The sequence below is a fragment of the Papilio machaon genome, chromosome 18 (assembly GCF_912999745.1).
Source record: "Papilio machaon chromosome 18, ilPapMach1.1, whole genome shotgun sequence".
Lineage (NCBI taxonomy): Eukaryota > Metazoa > Arthropoda > Insecta > Lepidoptera > Papilionidae > Papilio > Papilio machaon.
This window is the reverse complement of record NC_060003.1, coordinates 5,293,717-5,312,029: the sequence shown is the minus strand read 5'-3', so window position 1 is coordinate 5,312,029 and position 18,313 is coordinate 5,293,717. Positions and strand designations below refer to the sequence as shown.

Below are 18,313 nucleotides of genomic sequence, written 5' to 3'. Positions count from 1 at the left end.
TTTACTTTAATAATGTGTAAAATATAAACAGTAATATATTACCTTTGATTTAACCGTGTGCTTAAGTTAGTACTAGAGGTGATGAAGTGTAATGTTTTAGTATAACATACCGCAGGTTTTATACTTTTTTTGTGAATTATGTCATTCGAACAAAATCGTCAGAATTTCCAGGCTCACCTAAGAATTTGAAATAGCCGGACTCTTATCTTCACTGCACATGTACTAAATCAACAATATTAAACAAGTGAGTCCCCTTCTAGTTTTTCTTTAAATTATTAATTTCACATTTTTTGAAAAATACTTCTCAATCATTTTTAACGTGTTTAAAATAATAAACAAGAACAATGTATCAGATTACACAACAAGAACAGATATTAAACTATATTTAATACAATGAAAGCAATCACGTGAAAGAAATACGTACTTAATGAATCCAGGACAAGGTCAGTGCCTCGTGATTTAAAGCATGATATATTCGAACTGCTGATACAATGAGTATTGGATAAACTTTCTTATAATTATGATTGTATTAGGATTTTATTGAAAATATACAAGAAACGAGATTAACAAAGGTAAATTTAATGTAGTAGAGTAAGCAATAACAACACTTGTTGCACGAATTGACCGGCTCGATATGTGAAATACCACGACCAAATAGAAGATAGGCGGCAAATGTAAGCAATCCCGCGTTTCGTCCGCGTAGGTGCCGGGGTTCTAATTTTGGTCCTCTCGAAGGAAGCGATGGGAAGCGAGGGTGGATTTGGCGGAGGAGGAGATGCATAGGAAGGGGATATGTACTCTTTCTGTGAGTTCAGATACAGATTTGTGTAATACCAAAGAAGGGCCACTACCATACTACACTACACTAATACCATATATTAAAACCGACGTTTTCGTAGATTTATGAATGTGGAAGAGACGAGAAGGGCGTCCTAGAATCGTGCCAACTTACGATCTCCAGTTTTGTTATTGTTGTTGTTATTGCAAAATTAGTTAAATATGTGATTCATAACTTTTCAGGCAGAGTAAAAAAATATATTTCTGTACATGTATTGCATCAGTAAAAACAGGCGACAAACATTATGAGTTACCAAATCTAAGCAGCACTACGATACAGCGTCCTAACATCGATGTCTATTAATACATTAGTAGCATTTATCATAAGCCCTAGTACTATGTTCTAAGTACATTTACGCTATAAAATGTAAACTTGTGCCAATATTAAGTACTCAGGTTCGTGTGAAAATCGCAGCTGCGCATTTTATAGGTTCGATAAAATGTCTCTTGTATTATGACTACGTAATAAACTCTCTTTGTTTATTGTTCTTAAAGTATAACTTGCATTAGGCTATTATTATTCATATCTAATTTATTTTCTTAAATATAAATTTAAAATTTGTGTAAAAAGTAGCTTGCAACACACCCTTGTATTGTGAATCGAAACGGTTTATGGTTGTAGAGTCGGATTCTGTGTTTGATTTATTTTATCGAAAAGCACGATAATTTGTATCGCGTTCATCAAAAACACACAGAAGACAGACGTCAAGTGGAAATAATTCCGCGTTTCGTCTGATTCGTCTACAAGTGTGGTGCCGAAGACCTAATTTTAGTCCTCTTTCCCTTCCCACCCCTTTTCATATAAATAAAGGATGGGAAGAGGAGGTGGATTTGATGTAGGAGGAGATGTATAGGAAGGTTAAATATTCTTTTTTTGTGCGTCTCCTCCTTTGTCGATTGAGGGTAAGCAACGCATCTGCAATTGCGAATGTCTGTGGGCAACGATCGCTTCGCCATTTCGTCGAATCCATGTGGCTTGCTCGTTTGCCACCTTGTAATTTAAAAAACACATTAACAGAGTCGTAACAATGCAACAAATAGTTTGATTATTATTAATATTTCTAGTAGTAATTCAAAGTTACCCTTCTGTTGTTGTTGTAACCATTTCTTTCGAAGTTAATATTTAGGTATAAATTAATAAAAAACGGGGTTAAATAAGCAACTTGAGTGCATGCTGGCTGTTTCACTTCTTCTATATTTCAGTCACGTACAATTGCGTTGCATTCTTTTTTTAAATTCAAATGGCACAGATTATACTAACATGTTTAAATACCGTCAACATGTCAAGGTTTTTATTTTTATTAAATTTGTAAAACATATGAATTTTGCTTTTACATTTAAGTTAACATTATATCATTCCTACCACGAAATAAAAATACACTTTGTTAACCACATTCGGTAATAATTAATTAAAGATTAATGTATAGATGCATGCAACAAACCTTACTAATATTATAAATGCGAATGTTTAGATGGATGGATGGATTTTTGAAGGTATCTCCGGAACGGCTGAACGGCTTAATGAAATTTGGCACAAATGTAGGACATAGTCTAGAAGAACACATAGGCTACTTGTTTAAGTTTTTTTAATCCGCGCGGACAGAGTCGCGGACGACAGCTAGTTATATCATAAAACCAAGTGTGAAATAATTAACGACACGATTACTACCACTTTTCAATAAGTACAAGAAACCGTATAAGTGCTGAGAACCAAATTAGAAACATACATACTATAGTAATCAATTTGTAAAGGTTTTATATTGAAGTATTTATAAGTGAATGCTGAAAGCAATGTATTATCGTATTGTACATTTAATTGCAACTCTAACAATGCCACATCTAAGCGAGCAACATTACAATGCAGTATGACTTTCATTTCATTATAATTTAATAAAAAAAAAACTACCTAACCTTAATTAAAAAATACCCAACTGACTGAGGCTCTTATAAATAATATAGCAACATCTAATGTCTGCTTTTTTTAATACAAATATTTAGATAATGAAATCACAGTTAAATGTACCGTAAAAATTTTTCACAGCCTTTAAATATCTGCCTTCTAGCAGACATTTGTAATCACACAGATATTCCACAATGCGGTGAAGAAAAAAATACTTTAATTAAGAAATTATTCCTTGATGAATGTGACATGTATGAATATAACTGTGATTATAAGAAAAGCAAGTGTCCGTAATTTTTTTTTTCACAAGTAAGTTTAGGGTAAAAGCTTGTGCTATTCAGCCAGGCGAAAAGACAGGGAGTACAGATTTCTCTTTTACACTTTACTTTTAATCAGTAACCAATTAATTAAAAACATTATGGAATTGGTTGCTTGTAATTTATCTTGCAGACAGAAAGACAAAAAATATAAAAAATGGAAAAAATAAAAATTAGAAGCTGTCAACCTTCTTTTGTAATTAAAAATATAAAGTTTACAGATTATGTTAATATACCCTACGAAGAGTGTAGACACAAAGAAAACCAACTTACCAATAAACTCTCTACCTTGGTGAAGTCTACAATATCGTCTATAATAGAAGATAACACAGTATCTCAAATTTTTAGCACCACAGATCTATTCTCCACGTATTTAAATACTTTAAAATCAACCACAAACGTTGACCATACTGGTAAGTGTTATTTTTATATTTGAACAATTTTAATTATTTTGCAAGGACAACTAATCAAAAAATGTCATGTTTAGATAATCAAATAATTGATAGTAAAAATGGAAACAAAACAACTATTAGCCATCCAAAACAAAAGAAGTCTACCGAAGAAATTAAAGAAACCAAAGATAATTTAACTGTTACGCAAGAAACAACTTTATCATATTCAACGGAGTCTACATCACCAACTACGAACAAAACAAATGCAAACAATATATGCACAAGAACACAAACAACAACTTTGTCTACGAAAACAACTAGCGATTCTCCACCACAAAACGTTTCTGGTGTTCAAAGTGAAACGTCAACCAATTTACAAAGCACAGATCATCGAAATCCAGTATCTTTCACAACAGTATACACATTTACGACTTCAAATGAAACATTGAGTACAACAAAACTGGAAGAAACTACAAAATCCACTGACATAACTACTATGAAAAGTGTAATAGAAGCATCAGTTAATTCTGCTCCCATTGAAGAAGGCTCTTCGGTCAAATTCAATTCTGTATCACCTAGAGATCCATGTAGTGCATATCCTAAACACTGCAATAGACCTACTTCTTGGGAAACAACAGTCAAAGGTGAAACTAGAGATTTTTACCGAATATTAAAAGCACGATACGGCGATAGAATGAAGATTCTAAAAAGAACAACAAATTGGGCTCGGCGTATGAAAATATTAAATGGTATAAAACCAGACTTCTATTTCAGTCGTCATATTGAAAGTTAATTCAGTTTATTTTTATGCTTTATTTTTAGAGAAAAGAGTATTCCTGTCTTTTTTAATAAATTTGATTTATACACACTTCTTTTGTTCTCATAGATATTAGATCTGTGGATCAAATTGTATATGTATGTAAAAGTTCGTACACAAGTTAACCTAAATTTTTTATTGCCAAACATCCATACAAGAATTCTGTTTTTTTTTTTTTCAAAGATAATGAGAGTTTGGCCTTATGTTTGTATAAAAGTATTTTGACAATGGTATTTCCATGTTAATAGAAACAAACTTCTATAGTAAACAAAGACAAATAGAGTAGAAAATACTTAATTACTAATTAATCAGAAATGTATAAACAACAGTTGAATTACTCTTGTTTATTCTGTATAATAAAGCTTTTGTGGTTGTTTAGTTCCATTTCAACGTCCTTCAACAAGAGCAGCACGTGTAAGTGATTTAGGGACGGTTTGACTTTGATGTACTGTTGAGTGATTGATTATTTTATAAGAATAATGCTCGTAACCTCGCCTCTCTATGCCTCCATTTTGAAAGTTCAATGAACTTTACAAGGGACTAACGTTAAACATGTATTTGAATGTTTTATGTTTAAATTTTACTCACTACACTTACAGTTATTAAATTATAACTATAGGTGGCCCTTAGTGCAGATTTAGTATCATAAAAATGTACTCATATTAACAAACTTATTATTGTCTACTGTTTTGAATTGAAATTGTGAAATAATATTATTTTTTCACTTCTAAAATAATAAATAACTAATAAAATTTTATCCACTCTACTATAACTTTTACCTGTAGTCAGTTTAGATTAAAAGATGAAGCAATTTTGAAGGAAATGGGAAATGAAAATACGCGTGGTAATAAATAGCGGCTATAGTTTTGTGGCGATATGCGGAAGATCGGTTCGGAAGTCCGATTGCTTTGCCGACTAGTAAAGGCCACGAGGTCGGTCAGTTCAATATACCGACGGATACTACTGATATAGTTGTAAAACAGGTTTTTTCTTTTTATTTCATAAATGCTTGTTGGAATTACTGGCTGAATTCCACAATTACAATGGTACAGAATGATATCTATGATGTCTAAATAATGATTATGAGTAAAAAATATATGTTTTTTTAATTTTAGGATGCATAGCAATGACCTCAAAGTCGTTAAGTAATCTCTAGGGGAGTCTCTTACTATAGATTTAATGGACAAATCTACACTAAGGTAACAAAATAACGACTGTTTAATAATTGCGGCAGTTAGTCAAAGCCCTATTCTTTGTTTCCCTTCTATTATGTGACATAGTTGAAATAAAAGATACAGATAATGAAATAAAGGTTAGTATGTACAGTGGGTATGAGATTAGATTTACGTAGTTTGGAAACGATGCGGGCTTTTAAATAGAGTTTAGGATAACTTGGATATCATTACTTCGAAAAGTTATGCCACTCGATGATTGTACTTGAGAGTTTTTATTTGTAAATTGAATTGCATTAATAAAGTATTAGGTACTTAAGCAATCAATTATTTGTAACTAGAACACCGCGAACAACTGTATATTTTGATGATATTTATTTTTCAAAAAGTACTTTAGCATAAATTAGACAGCTTTGTACTAAACTTATGAAGGTTTTTAATGAAATATGATTTAATGCCGTTTGAATTTAACATAACAAGATTTAAAAGTCCTTATATCTCCAGAAACGTGATAGCTAAGTATTAGTGTTTAATTACTTAGTCAGAAATTATGCGTAGTTGCTGCCTCGAGTGCTCCTGTGGGAAGTGTAATCTCGTATACGGCCGTTGTTTTACTTAAATTGACACAGTAAAGAGCTTTTAAAATACTTTATTTTCCGCAGCTCTACATTTTGAAAGCATTTACAAATATATGGCCAAAGGTATTTTTAACGTAGGTCTCGAAATGATTATATTTAGCCACCAGGTTGATATTTATAGCCACGTTTAAATTTATGTTTGTCTTCATACTAATTCAGTTTTGTCAATACTTAACTATATTATTACAAACTAGTTTATGTCGTCAAAGGACATTATTAAGGATGTTATTGTTTAATAAAATTAACTCGAATTAGGTGGCATTTGTTGGCACAATCTTGTCTATATTACGTAACTCCCACGTACCCAAGGAATTGATTTTTGTTCGGTGCCATCTTACTGCGCATGCGTTAAACCCTCACGCGTACACCCACGACTGGAGAGTTCACACATGCGTACTAACGACAATATTATACAGAGGAATTTAAACTTTATCGTAGTAGAAATATAGTTTAAATTTGTGTTGTTATATAATATTGTATTTTTAGACCATTCGTACCTATTATGGAAAATACTGACGCGCCTTCTCCCATATACATTGGGAAACCTATTCGCGGAAGGTTTTGTCTCTGCTCTGTATCCACGAAATATCGTTCATTTTAACACTTTATTTAATTTAAACGACATTGTAGCGCCATTTTAAACACCGTGGTAGGATTCACAGTGAAAATAGGGGGTTGTTTTTTGAATGTAAAAGACGTGACTAAAAATAGATCGTCCGACATACTTGGAAAATCGTCGGTTCTTCTCATTCATGAAATACATTCATTTTGTGTTCAGCTGTGCTGCTATATAGGTCGGTTGAGACTTTATAAGAAAATTTATCAGTGAATGAACTGCATCCAAACTGAATAAGAGACCTCTGTGAACGTTGCTGGAAGAAACACACCTCAAGTTTTCAAAGACACCACCAACAAACGAATAGAAAAAATGTGAGTATATTTCATTTCTTTGTGGCTTGCAATAATTTCAAAATAAAATAATTTATTTAGTATTTTTTTAATTAACAATTTAGACCAGTTTAGAGTAAATTGGCAATTATACTCCAGGGAGTTGGAATAATGTGTTCAGAAGTGAGGTCACATGAATATAAATCTAATATATAAAATTCTCGTGTCACAGTTTTCGTCACCGTACTCCTCCGAAACGGCTTGACCGATTCTCATGAAATTTTGTGAACATATTCAGTAGGTCTGAGAATCGGCCAACATCTATTTTTCATTTTTTTTTCTAACTGCGCGCGGACGGAGTCGCGGGCGACAGCTAGTAATCTATATAAAGAAATTTTATGAAAATGTACGTACTAATGATTGTAAATCAGCTTTACAAGTACCTTGACCTTAATGATGCCTGTTGAACTTTTTGATGTAAATTTGACGCGTCATTGTGAAGACGAAGAAAGAAGAACTACCCTTCGTCGAATTTCTTTCTACTCAATATGTTTTAAGTTAATACTTAAAATTATACATATTATGTACATTTTTACGTTTCCAAGGTTTAACCTCTAGTGAAGTGGATATAATTTAGAGAAGAAAAGAAATGTAGAAGAAAAGGAAAACATTGAATTTTAAATTTAATTATATTACGCAATTGATCTGATCCAACTGAGGACAAGTTTTCGAATTTTTTTTTTGTAATTCGTTATAATTGCGATTAAGATTTGATTCTATGACGCGAATAATTTATCAAATAAAGTACTATTTTTTTACTATGTTACATTCTCATGTTAGTGGCAGCCGTAATAGTTTATTTACCAAAAAAAAAAACGATCAATACTCGACCAAAAAAGGGTGATTTAAACAAACTATTTTATTGACTCAGTCAAAATATTACCTTTTATCTTATGAATTAAGCGCGGTTAAGCATTTTAATCAAATTATAACAATGTTGAGTGCTGAAGTCTTAGCAAGTGTGAGTGAATATTGATTTATCTGAGGTCGGCGCACTTAATGTGCAACCAATGGTCACATGACCTGACACCGACTTGTGACCGCCCGCGCTCGGCTTAGACAGCTGCGTCATCAATAAACATTTTTTATGGGATAAAATGTCATTTTCACTGCCACATTGAGAATGGTTTAACAGCATCGATGGTTCAGGGGTTAAGCACTTGACTTGTAATCTGCAGGTCATGGGTTCGAATCTCACCATGTACCAATATGTTTTTCGATTTTATATTAACATATGTACATCCGTCGTTCTTACGTTGAAGGAAAACATCGCAATTTGTAACCTACACTGATTTGCGAAGAAATTCAAAGATATATGTGAAGTCAACCAACCTGCATTGGGCCAGCATGGTTGACTATGGCCTTTTTAACCCTAACTTAGGCTAGGCTCCGAGACCTCTCAGTGGAGACTGATGGCGATGAATGGTTGCAACAGAAGTACTTTAGTATAGATAGATTTAGTATCAAGAATCTGTCTACCAATGGTGCGTTTTCTATGCTATTGTGGGTCACTGCCGAAACAACTGTATACTTAAACTAATTGTTATCTCTATTTTTTCAAATGGAATGAGAGGGACAGAGTTTTAACTATCTGCCTTCAAGAGAACATTAAAAAGGTCTAGAAAAAGTAACATTTGGTTAGCGTTATCTAGTCTATAAAAGTTATATTTTGCTCTTCTATTTTACAGTTTTTTAATGTTATTTTTCTATATCCTCAAAAATCCGTTAATTACAGAATTACGTGATTTTTTTAAAACTTTATATATGTAATGAAAGACTTGTTTAATCCAGTTAATCCCGTTGGTACTGACCCAATTATACGACGTGAAGAAATAAGCTATTACTCTCTGTCGATGTCACTGACGTATCTGAGGGAATCTTGTTTAAAATGTTCAGTGATTCTGAAATAAGTATTAGAAAACAATTTTTTTTTAAATAAATTTACATAAGCACATTTATAACGTTTATGTACGTTTAATATATGTATATGTAGTTAATTAACCGCCTTTATCAATATAGGATATTCATATCCCGCGCAAATTTGATACACTCAGTTATTAGCTTCGTGTTTTTGGTTCTGTTCTATTTGAGATCATTTTAATTTTACTGCAATCCAATTATTGTAATAATATTAATTATTTCTTTAATAAGTTACAGATTAAATCAGTTTTTACTCTAATAGTTCTATATATTTTTCGACGTTGCTTAAAATGAATTAAGTGGTTTTAAATTACTAAAGCACTAAATAACGTTCGTACCTTGTTCACAATTGGCGATGTCTAAAGATACAGACAAACAACGCAATCAGAAGTAAGTAATCACGTAAAATAATCTTTGTATCCCAGTGTTTTTTTTTTTTTATATATTTTATCAAGAAACATAACCTCTACAGTCATTTCCCAAGACGACCTTAATGATTGGCGGGTCCATTGTTCTTGAAACCGAAAAGCTTGCGATATGAAAATGCAAGATATTTTTCTCTTTACAAAAGAAACGAAACAAAAGTGTTTCTGAAACAAAATCTTTAATTATTTTCATACATGCTGTAAATTACGATGACAAAATTTTAAATAATATAAAATTTGTGAATTGTAAGGAAGTAGAATTTGTTTGTCCCTTATTTGTTCCTAACCTTCTCGACGGATTTTAAAGAAACTTTGCTAGGATGTTCTGATGATACCAAATAATGTTTGTTACCTAAAAAATGAGACTTTCCTTACTACTACATAATTTTGATTTTGGCATTAAAGGAAGCCGTTGTTTTTTGTTATTGTTGTAAATATTTATTGTTGTAAATGTTATAAATATTACAGTGATACTATAATGATGAAGCCGTGTTATGCTAATTATTTGTTATATTTTATCAAGTCTTATTTTTTAATATTCGTTTTATTTCTAATTGATTCATTAAAACTTTTCCACTTACCGTGTTTCTTCCAGTTTTGAATTGCAAAGGCATTTGGCAAGCTGCCCTAAAACCTTAAGGCTTTAATGGACAAACCATGCAAAATAACTTGTAGCACTCTCGACGGATATTTTTAGACAATTATAATAAATTTTATATGAATTTACTCGAAAGCTATATCGTACCAGCATTTCTTCTATTTACAAAAAACAATAGACCTTATCTATAATGGATAATATGAAAATAGAAATGTATTCAATAAAAAATAACTAAAAGTAGATGCGTGGTCTCTTGTTCACTCTTTGAGTATAATAAATTACAAAGCTTATTGATAACGTAATTATAATTTTACAAATCAAACTAATCCTATAATTTATATGCGTACCAAATAAAATTTAGCCGTGAATGTAATCGTATATGTTAAATTCGATGTCAATAAATATTACTACGTGCCTATTCGTTGGTAATTTTAATACCCCTGCTATAAGTTTAACGGCAAATTACCTAAAGTCCCACTTTCATTGAGTGGATATCTCGTCAAGGGATCGGGAAGCAATCATTCGATCTGTACAGAAATCGGAATTCGATGAATTAAATCGTAGCCTCGTTCTCAATTCATCGAAACTAATATTCTCTGACCCGTTTATTTATTTGATCTCAGTTACTTGCACAAGTTTGCAAAGCGTCTGTTTACTGAAGAGATTTGTATGTTTTATGAAAAACACGAGCATCTGGGTGCTCATGTTTTTTACAAATCTTGTATTAAATCAACATTGATAAATAGAATTAATAAAATTGGAGTGTATGTTCTTTGTCTGTAAAGAATCATATTCCGCTAACATTAAGTATTTTTGTTACTTATAAAATCTTAAAATGTTTGTCTGTCTGTTCGCAAATCCGCATTTATTCCGGGTAATCTCTGCAACGGCTAGACTGATCTTGATGGGACTTTTAATGGAAGATAGCTGATGCATTCAAGATTAACTTAGGCCACGTTCGTTTCTTTTTATTTCGATTCCGCGCGACAAGAACGCTGGTAACGGCTAGTAGTTAGAAAGAAAGAGAAAATATTTATTGCCACACAACGAATATAAAACAAAAAACGTTTAAAAGTTAAGAAAATACAAAAGCTAATTAACTAAGATTTTTTTAATTTAAGATTGTAAATATTTGAGAGCTAAAAAAGTTGACAATCCAGACGTTGATTACCGTAATTGATCGACTTCCTGAATAATTTCCTCCCTCATAGTGATTGTTTTGAGACGTAAAACGTACAATGCTATAACTGTTGAATGTAGAGTTTTTTCTATCACGAATTGGTACGGAATTCATTGTTGAATTTAAGTAACAAGTTGTTCCTTTCACTTGGCAACTTACCAACCAATTTTGCTCATTCAATTTACCACGTCAGATATTTGTATTTTAACTCTCGTATATTTTCACAAATTCATTTTTTCCAGACAAGCAAAAGTTATGCTTTTACTTTTATTGAATTTCTTTATTACGGTTTGGAGATAGTTATGAAAATTATTGCGGTCACACACACAATTATTCCAACATATGTTGTTAAAATTAAATGTTGGCAAAGATAAAGGGCGCTTAATGCTGAGTATATTTCATAGGGGAAGAAGGGCTATATCCAGCAGTAGCCAGAGACAAGCTGATGATGACATATAACAGTATAAGATTTCACTATTTTTGGGATGTTGACGTTCAACATATTGCATCAAGAATAAATCGGAAGAATATACGAATAGTATTTCTGTAAGGGAATTTAAAACCATTTCAATGCAACTTCAATTGGTCACCACTACATTGCATTTATAGCGTAAATTCAATTTGTCATGAATGTGTTCAATTACTGTATACATTTGTCATTTTGATTCACACTACTACTAGTGTAACTGAAATATAACTCCTATTTTAAATAAACTATTTATAAAAAATCTATCAAGTGTAAGCTACATCTCTGTATGTTTTTTCGCAGTAGAAATTCACGAATAAAATATATACGTAAAGGATTGGACCCCTTGATTTACATCAACTGTGTGATTTTTGATTTTTGCTTACCTTTTTCCAAGCACTTATGATCATTTGACTTTCTTTTATGTTATGCTTATCAGGACAATAAATTCAAATAAATACATAACCTTGTCTGCTTTTGCTTGCCTTTTTATGCTTTGTCTTTAAGAACGAAGTTGTAAAAGATACGTCATCTTTATCGGATTTTCCCATTTTTTACTGCGGCAAGCTTACGAGGTCGAAAGTAAAAATTGACGAGTGCTCTTGTAGGGGACGAGAATGCTTCAAATGAGAGATAGATACGAGAGAACTTAGTCGCACGTCTCTACGAAACTTTACAAATTAGAAAAGAATTCCTGTGCCGTTCGTAATAAAGCGGCCATCTAAAAAGAGAGCCTCGCCCCAATTCACGTTTATTTCGCTTCAATTAACAAAAGTCTGCATACAGTAACTATTGTGTCCGTCATAAAACGAGATTATCAATAAATACAATAAAAATTATGTTGTATACTTTTAAATATTTTACATCAATATAGTTCTTTCTAAACTGAATATGAAAAACCATAGAACGTTACTTGAAATTTTTAACAAGGAAAAACTTAACTTGAAAAAATGTTGTGTATCTCATTGAAGTTTTTGTTCCTTTAATTAAAAAATTCTAAATTTCTTTCTGGTTTCGGTTCGCTGTTGTCATAACCAGAAACGCAAAGTGCAGTCAGGTGGCCTGATCTTTTTATGTGTATTGAGGTGAAATGTTTGGTTTGCAGGGCAACGACAGAGGGCGGTCTGGCGCCGGGCGGCGACGACATGCCTGTGGGCGGGCCCAAGACGCCGCAGCAGATCGCTGCCCAGCGCCGCCTGCAGCAAACGCAGGCGCAAGTCGATGAGGTACGCAGTGTATACACCCCGTAATAAATATTATTCAATACTTGTTCCTCACGGTTTTGGCTGCCGAGACAATGTAAACTTTAACAGATTTCTAACCATTTCTAATTATTATAATAATTGATAAGCATCACAATCATTTTTCCAAAAACATATTCTACTGCAACACGCACTGCCCCTCCTAAATCTTTAATTTACCACTAAGCGAGGTCTCAGTGTAGATTTTATAATATTAATATTTATCTAATTAATTATATATTCTCCAGGTGGTTGATATTATGAAAACAAACGTGGAGAAAGTGCTGGAGCGAGATCAGAAACTGTCCGAATTAGATGACAGAGCAGGTGGGACAAACATTTTTTTTTATTTTGATGTCTTCTTAATATCCGATATAAGTAACGACATATTTCAGCGGCCAGTCTTAAAACCCTCATCCGAACAAATCCTTTAAGCTTATATAAAGTAAAAAAGCTGACAAAAAGGTTATGAACAGTAAATCCGTAAATGTCCGTATTTTTAATATTTTTATGTAGCAAAAGCTATTCAAAAATTTAACAAAATACTAATAACACTCAAAATTAATAAATGTAAAGAATAAATATTATTTTAACAACATTGAACATATGAATTAACACATGCGTCGTCATTTTCAGATGCACTCCAGCAGGGTGCATCACAGTTCGAGCAACAAGCTGGTAAACTGAAAAGCAAATTCTGGTTGCAAAACTTAAAGGTAACAACGAAGAGTATTTTTAACACGTTCACTGCCACTACAATGTTAGCATGCTTACGTGAACTCGAACTAATAAATAATGTGCAGTTTTGGATGTAAATTGGTTATTTAAAATTTAATTTGTCATCATATTTCAGATGATGATAATCGCAGCTGTGATTGGCATCATCATTTTGGCTCTAATCATCGGTAAGTTATAAATTAAAACATTCTCTCGCACATAGAGAAATATCGCTCTTATGTTTTATAATATTAAATTATCTTTTAGACTAATCATATCATTATTTTTTCCATATTTTTCAGCCAACTTTATGTGAACAAGTTTCGGTAATCGAAGTTTAATTTAGAAGTTAATTGTTATAAAATTAAAGACTAGTTATATAACGTATGTTGTTATTTTTTTATATTTACTATGTCGGTATGGTACTAAGCCTTTCTTGGTAAGTGGGCGTATCGTGTTATGTCGTTGTAAGTGTTGGCTTTGTCTGTTCTTATTTCACTTCGTATGTACTCGTACCTGTCTCTATTCAAATGCTGTTTTACAATATCAATCTCTGCTCCTATAAGTTGACTATCGATAAAAATTGTGACTCGGAAATTATCTATTAATTTATTTTATGACAGTAACTTCTGATGAATCTTTGTGATACCGAAATTAAAAGGTTAATTATATTTAAATGATATAAAAGTCACATTTTTTACTACAGTATTCAACTTATAAAATATTTACAAGCTTTATTTTGCAGCATTATTTTACTTGTGTCAAATTGCTGTGTTACAAAACAAATGTATATTTAACCGTTAAGATGAAATAACCTTCTATGTTAAGCTATACAACTTAGATCTTATGGGATTGCTTATGAACGAACTTGATCTACTTGGTCCAAGAATGCGATGCTTAACCCAACTTAACCTAACTTAACCCCAGTTTATTTCCGCTTCGAATAATAAATTTAATTTTGCTCGTAATGTTATATGTTGTCTATTAAAAGGAATAAAGAAAGAAAAAAACAACCTTAAACTGATTTAATCAATTAATAAATTAACTAAGTTCAAATATAAGTCATATGAAATAAAAGCTTTAAAATATATAGACAACCTATTGCCCTTTACTTAACTGTTAAAACTTAAAACATAACAGTTAAAGCTTAATTAAATAACAATCCATTAATTAATAATCAAGGAAGTTTATGTTCCTACTTTTTTTAATAATTTAAACATATACTAAACTAAATTAATAATTCTAATTTAATATTTTCTAGGTCTGTAAACACCAAAGGAGGATTGAAGCTGCGTACGTATTTTGTTTAATAGGGATGATACATACCAGTTAAAACTGCATTTATTCTTCTCTAATATATTTAATTCACCTTACTAAGTTGTGTTAAGAAAAAGTGTAATGTCAATTATGAATTTTTTAACTAGAAAAACTCTAATGACTTTATGTCGTGTAAAATAGTTAAAAATTGTATAAATATTTCTTGAAACAAATGAAAAAACTTACAAATAATCACCTGATGTTTCTGCTATGCAAAATAAAGCTTATCTTTTATATATTTTTTAATCGAATGTAACTAACTTTAATCAATGTTCCAGGTACCATTTAACATCGAGAGCGGTGCCGGCGTTACATTCTTTTTATTAAATTTAGTGTTTTTTGAAATGTTCTCAATTTATAAATACCAAATATATACTTAACAATAATGTTTCGAACATTTGACTACATAATTTCATTATATACGTATATTTATCCTAAAGCATAATATAACAATATAATTCACGCGTCCTACTTTCGCCACTTTCATTAAAACTGTGAAAAATCAAAATAGAATATTTTTAGACGATCTTTTTTGTTTAAAAATTTACCTTAAAAATCCTTAACACTTAAGGCTTATCAATTTATATCACATCTCATAGTTTTATATTTTGTTGAAATAATATCTTAAAATTATTTTGAAATATATTTTAAATATTTATTAGCCAATTATTGTAACATAAAATGTTTATAAAAATGGCAAAATATCGATCATAGCTTTGTCTAACTTTTAGGAGATTTCTTTATTTGTAAGTAATGTAACAAAACATATTCTATGTTGCTACGCTATTTCAGTAGAATAGTTACCATAGAAAAAGTCTTTCATAGCAGTTTCAATAATAAAATAACTTCTGAATTCAAATATGGATATACAATTCTTATCACTTATGAATGTTTGATAAAAGAATTCCTTCCTTTGTATGTAGTGCTGCCAGGCGTCCGGATAAAGCCGGACATAGTTAGTCTTTTTGAATGCGTGTCCGGCCAAAATAAACGGTGTCTGGGTTGTCCGGCTTTTTTTAGTTTTTTACATTTCGCAAACAAGAGTGGCCGAGCGCAGGCGACAAGAGTCGACAGACGGTCGTGGCCGGCATTTCTACCCAAATTTCCGGCCAAACTGGCTTGTTTGTCCGGCTATTGGGTTTGGCGACCTTGCCACCCTATGTATGTACAATAAATTTATGAAGGCATTATTAAAATAAAATATTTTTCACTATCAAAAGCAACATAAACTACCTCACAAATTTTTGACCCATTAATTATTTTTTTATTAATAAATTATACCGTATTTTAAAACGATTATATATTTTTTATATATTATCTGAGTTTATTTCTAATTTAATGAGTTAAATCCGCAAGTTATATTTTTATGTACAAAAAAAAATCTAACTAACGAACTATTAAAAATTTGAATCTGTTCTTCATTTTTTTGAATTCTAATATACTGTATCGTAGCCTAAATTACTACATACTGCTGAGTACTACCAAAACTAATACAATTTTACTACTAGCAACATTAGTGATAATATTGTATGACATATTTGAATTCAGATAAAAAAATGTTATGCCTTTTGAGACCCATTATTATGTATTCTTAACAATTATTGTATTTCAATGTATAAACGATCAGTAAATCAGTAAGAAAAATCTTTTAAGATTTTTGTTCACGGTAAAACTTTATTAAGGTTAAAAATAATTTTAAATATACATAATAATATAAATTAAATATGGGTTCGTAAATTCAAAAACCTAAATTATTTCGAAATTATTATATTGCGATTATTAATTAAATATTTAAAAGCTTTAAAGCTATTTTGTGTTACATTTAACGCACCACATTGTTGTTGAAACTTTTAGGTGTGTATTCTAGCTACATATAATATATATATTAAATAAATGTATATCAGCGAAATATCGCAACCAACATATGTCCACCATTTTTGAAACGCAATAATTTTATTTATTAATTATGCTTGAAAATGTATAACGAAATTGATATATGTTATTTAAACTATTTGCTTATGCGAAGTTATTTTGTGATATTTTTCTATTGTGTTTCAAAAACTGTGGCTCTATTTCACTGTAAGGTAAATTAAAAATACACCAGAAATGTATGTCATGGGCTTAGTCTAAGATCGCATTTATATTCTAAAGGCATTTAAGTTAATTGAAAACTAACGAAAATCTAATATTATTTAGCAAATTTACGAGTCCTTTTTATTGCATATATCTGTGGCTACCTATTTTTACAATGTGGGAATGTATTCAATTTTGTAATTTATATTTTCATATCGTTAACATTTGATGTCTTTAAAACATAAATGCCACAAATACCATTTGTCTAATTAAAGAGATCGTTTATTTAAATTCCTTTAAAAAACAATGTTTTTTTATTATTTTCAAGTTTTTACTAGTCGTACATCCATCTCGATATATTCCTGTATCAGTACATAATCTTGTTACGTTAGATTTGTTATAATACTAAGGCACTACATTCTAATTTCATTTTGTATTACTTAACCACATCTCAGTAATTAGATAAGTGGTATTATATGAATATTTTAATAGTTTAATTCAAGTATAAATATATGTATGAAATGAATCGAGTACCTACGTAATAAGTAGGAATAGAATTCAAAATAGTACGTAAATGGTCATAGCACGTTTGGCTAGATTATATGTAATCGTAGACCCAATTACATTAAAATATCCTACATTTACGTAAACCGATTCTTTGAAAAAAAAATTGTAATATTAGACCAAAGGTTTAATAGATTAGTTAATATTTAAAGATTTAAACGTGTATAGTAAATTCAAATTACCTTGTTCTGATAAACAGATTTGAATTATACCTTTTGACGTCAAATATGTGTGGATAATTATTATTAATTGTTATAAACACAACATAATCAGTGTAATCATTATAAACAGATCTTAGATACTTTTATGATCCCTAGGTGTACTACCTATAACCTATTATAATATAATATTGCTTCAGTAAAATAAAGCAAGTTTCAACAAATGATGTGTCAATTAATTTTAATAACTATTTATTTAAAAGGTTTCGATCAGGGAAGTTTCATTACAAATAAAAACATTATGTAATTTTACCTCAAGCGCCTGATAGTTTTGGTGTCGCAAGATAATTTACTTGGGTATCATGATTCCCGATGCCAGGCGCTCGCTAAATATACATGTTTTTCAGAAATAATGGCACTGGAAACCCACAGTTCTATCTTTCATTATCTATATGTGGACCAAAATGATATGGAATAGTTCTAAAAATATTTAAGTTACACAGTATTAATTTTATAGGATAACTAGCTGTTGCCCGCAACTAAATTTGCGCCCGCTCCATTTGCGCGGAATTAAAAAAGCTTAATTAGTAGCCTATGTGTTCTTCCAGACTGTGTTCTACATCTATACCATAT

General features: G+C 30.9%; 1 protein-coding gene across 3 annotated transcripts; it reads left to right on the top strand.

Moving 5' to 3' along the window:
- Positions 1-6,622: 6,622 nt before the first annotated feature.
- On the top strand, positions 6,623-15,360 carry LOC106707696 (vesicle-associated membrane protein 2). 3 transcript variants are annotated; one of them, XM_014499101.2, is made up of 8 exons: positions 6,623-7,003; positions 12,716-12,836; positions 13,100-13,178; positions 13,488-13,567; positions 13,705-13,756; positions 13,871-13,894; positions 14,830-14,861; positions 15,164-15,360. In XM_014499101.2, coding segments are annotated over exons 1-6 (348 nt in total). In that variant the 5' UTR covers positions 6,623-7,001; the 3' UTR covers positions 13,885-13,894; positions 14,830-14,861; positions 15,164-15,360. The 3 variants fall into 3 exon arrangements, with proteins under 3 accessions (XP_014354587.1, XP_014354584.1, XP_014354586.1); XM_014499098.2 differs by lacking the exon at positions 6,623-7,003 and adding an exon at positions 9,251-9,331; XM_014499100.2 differs by lacking the exons at positions 6,623-7,003; positions 13,871-13,894 and adding an exon at positions 9,251-9,331.
- The last annotated feature ends 2,953 nt before the right edge of the window (positions 15,361-18,313 follow it).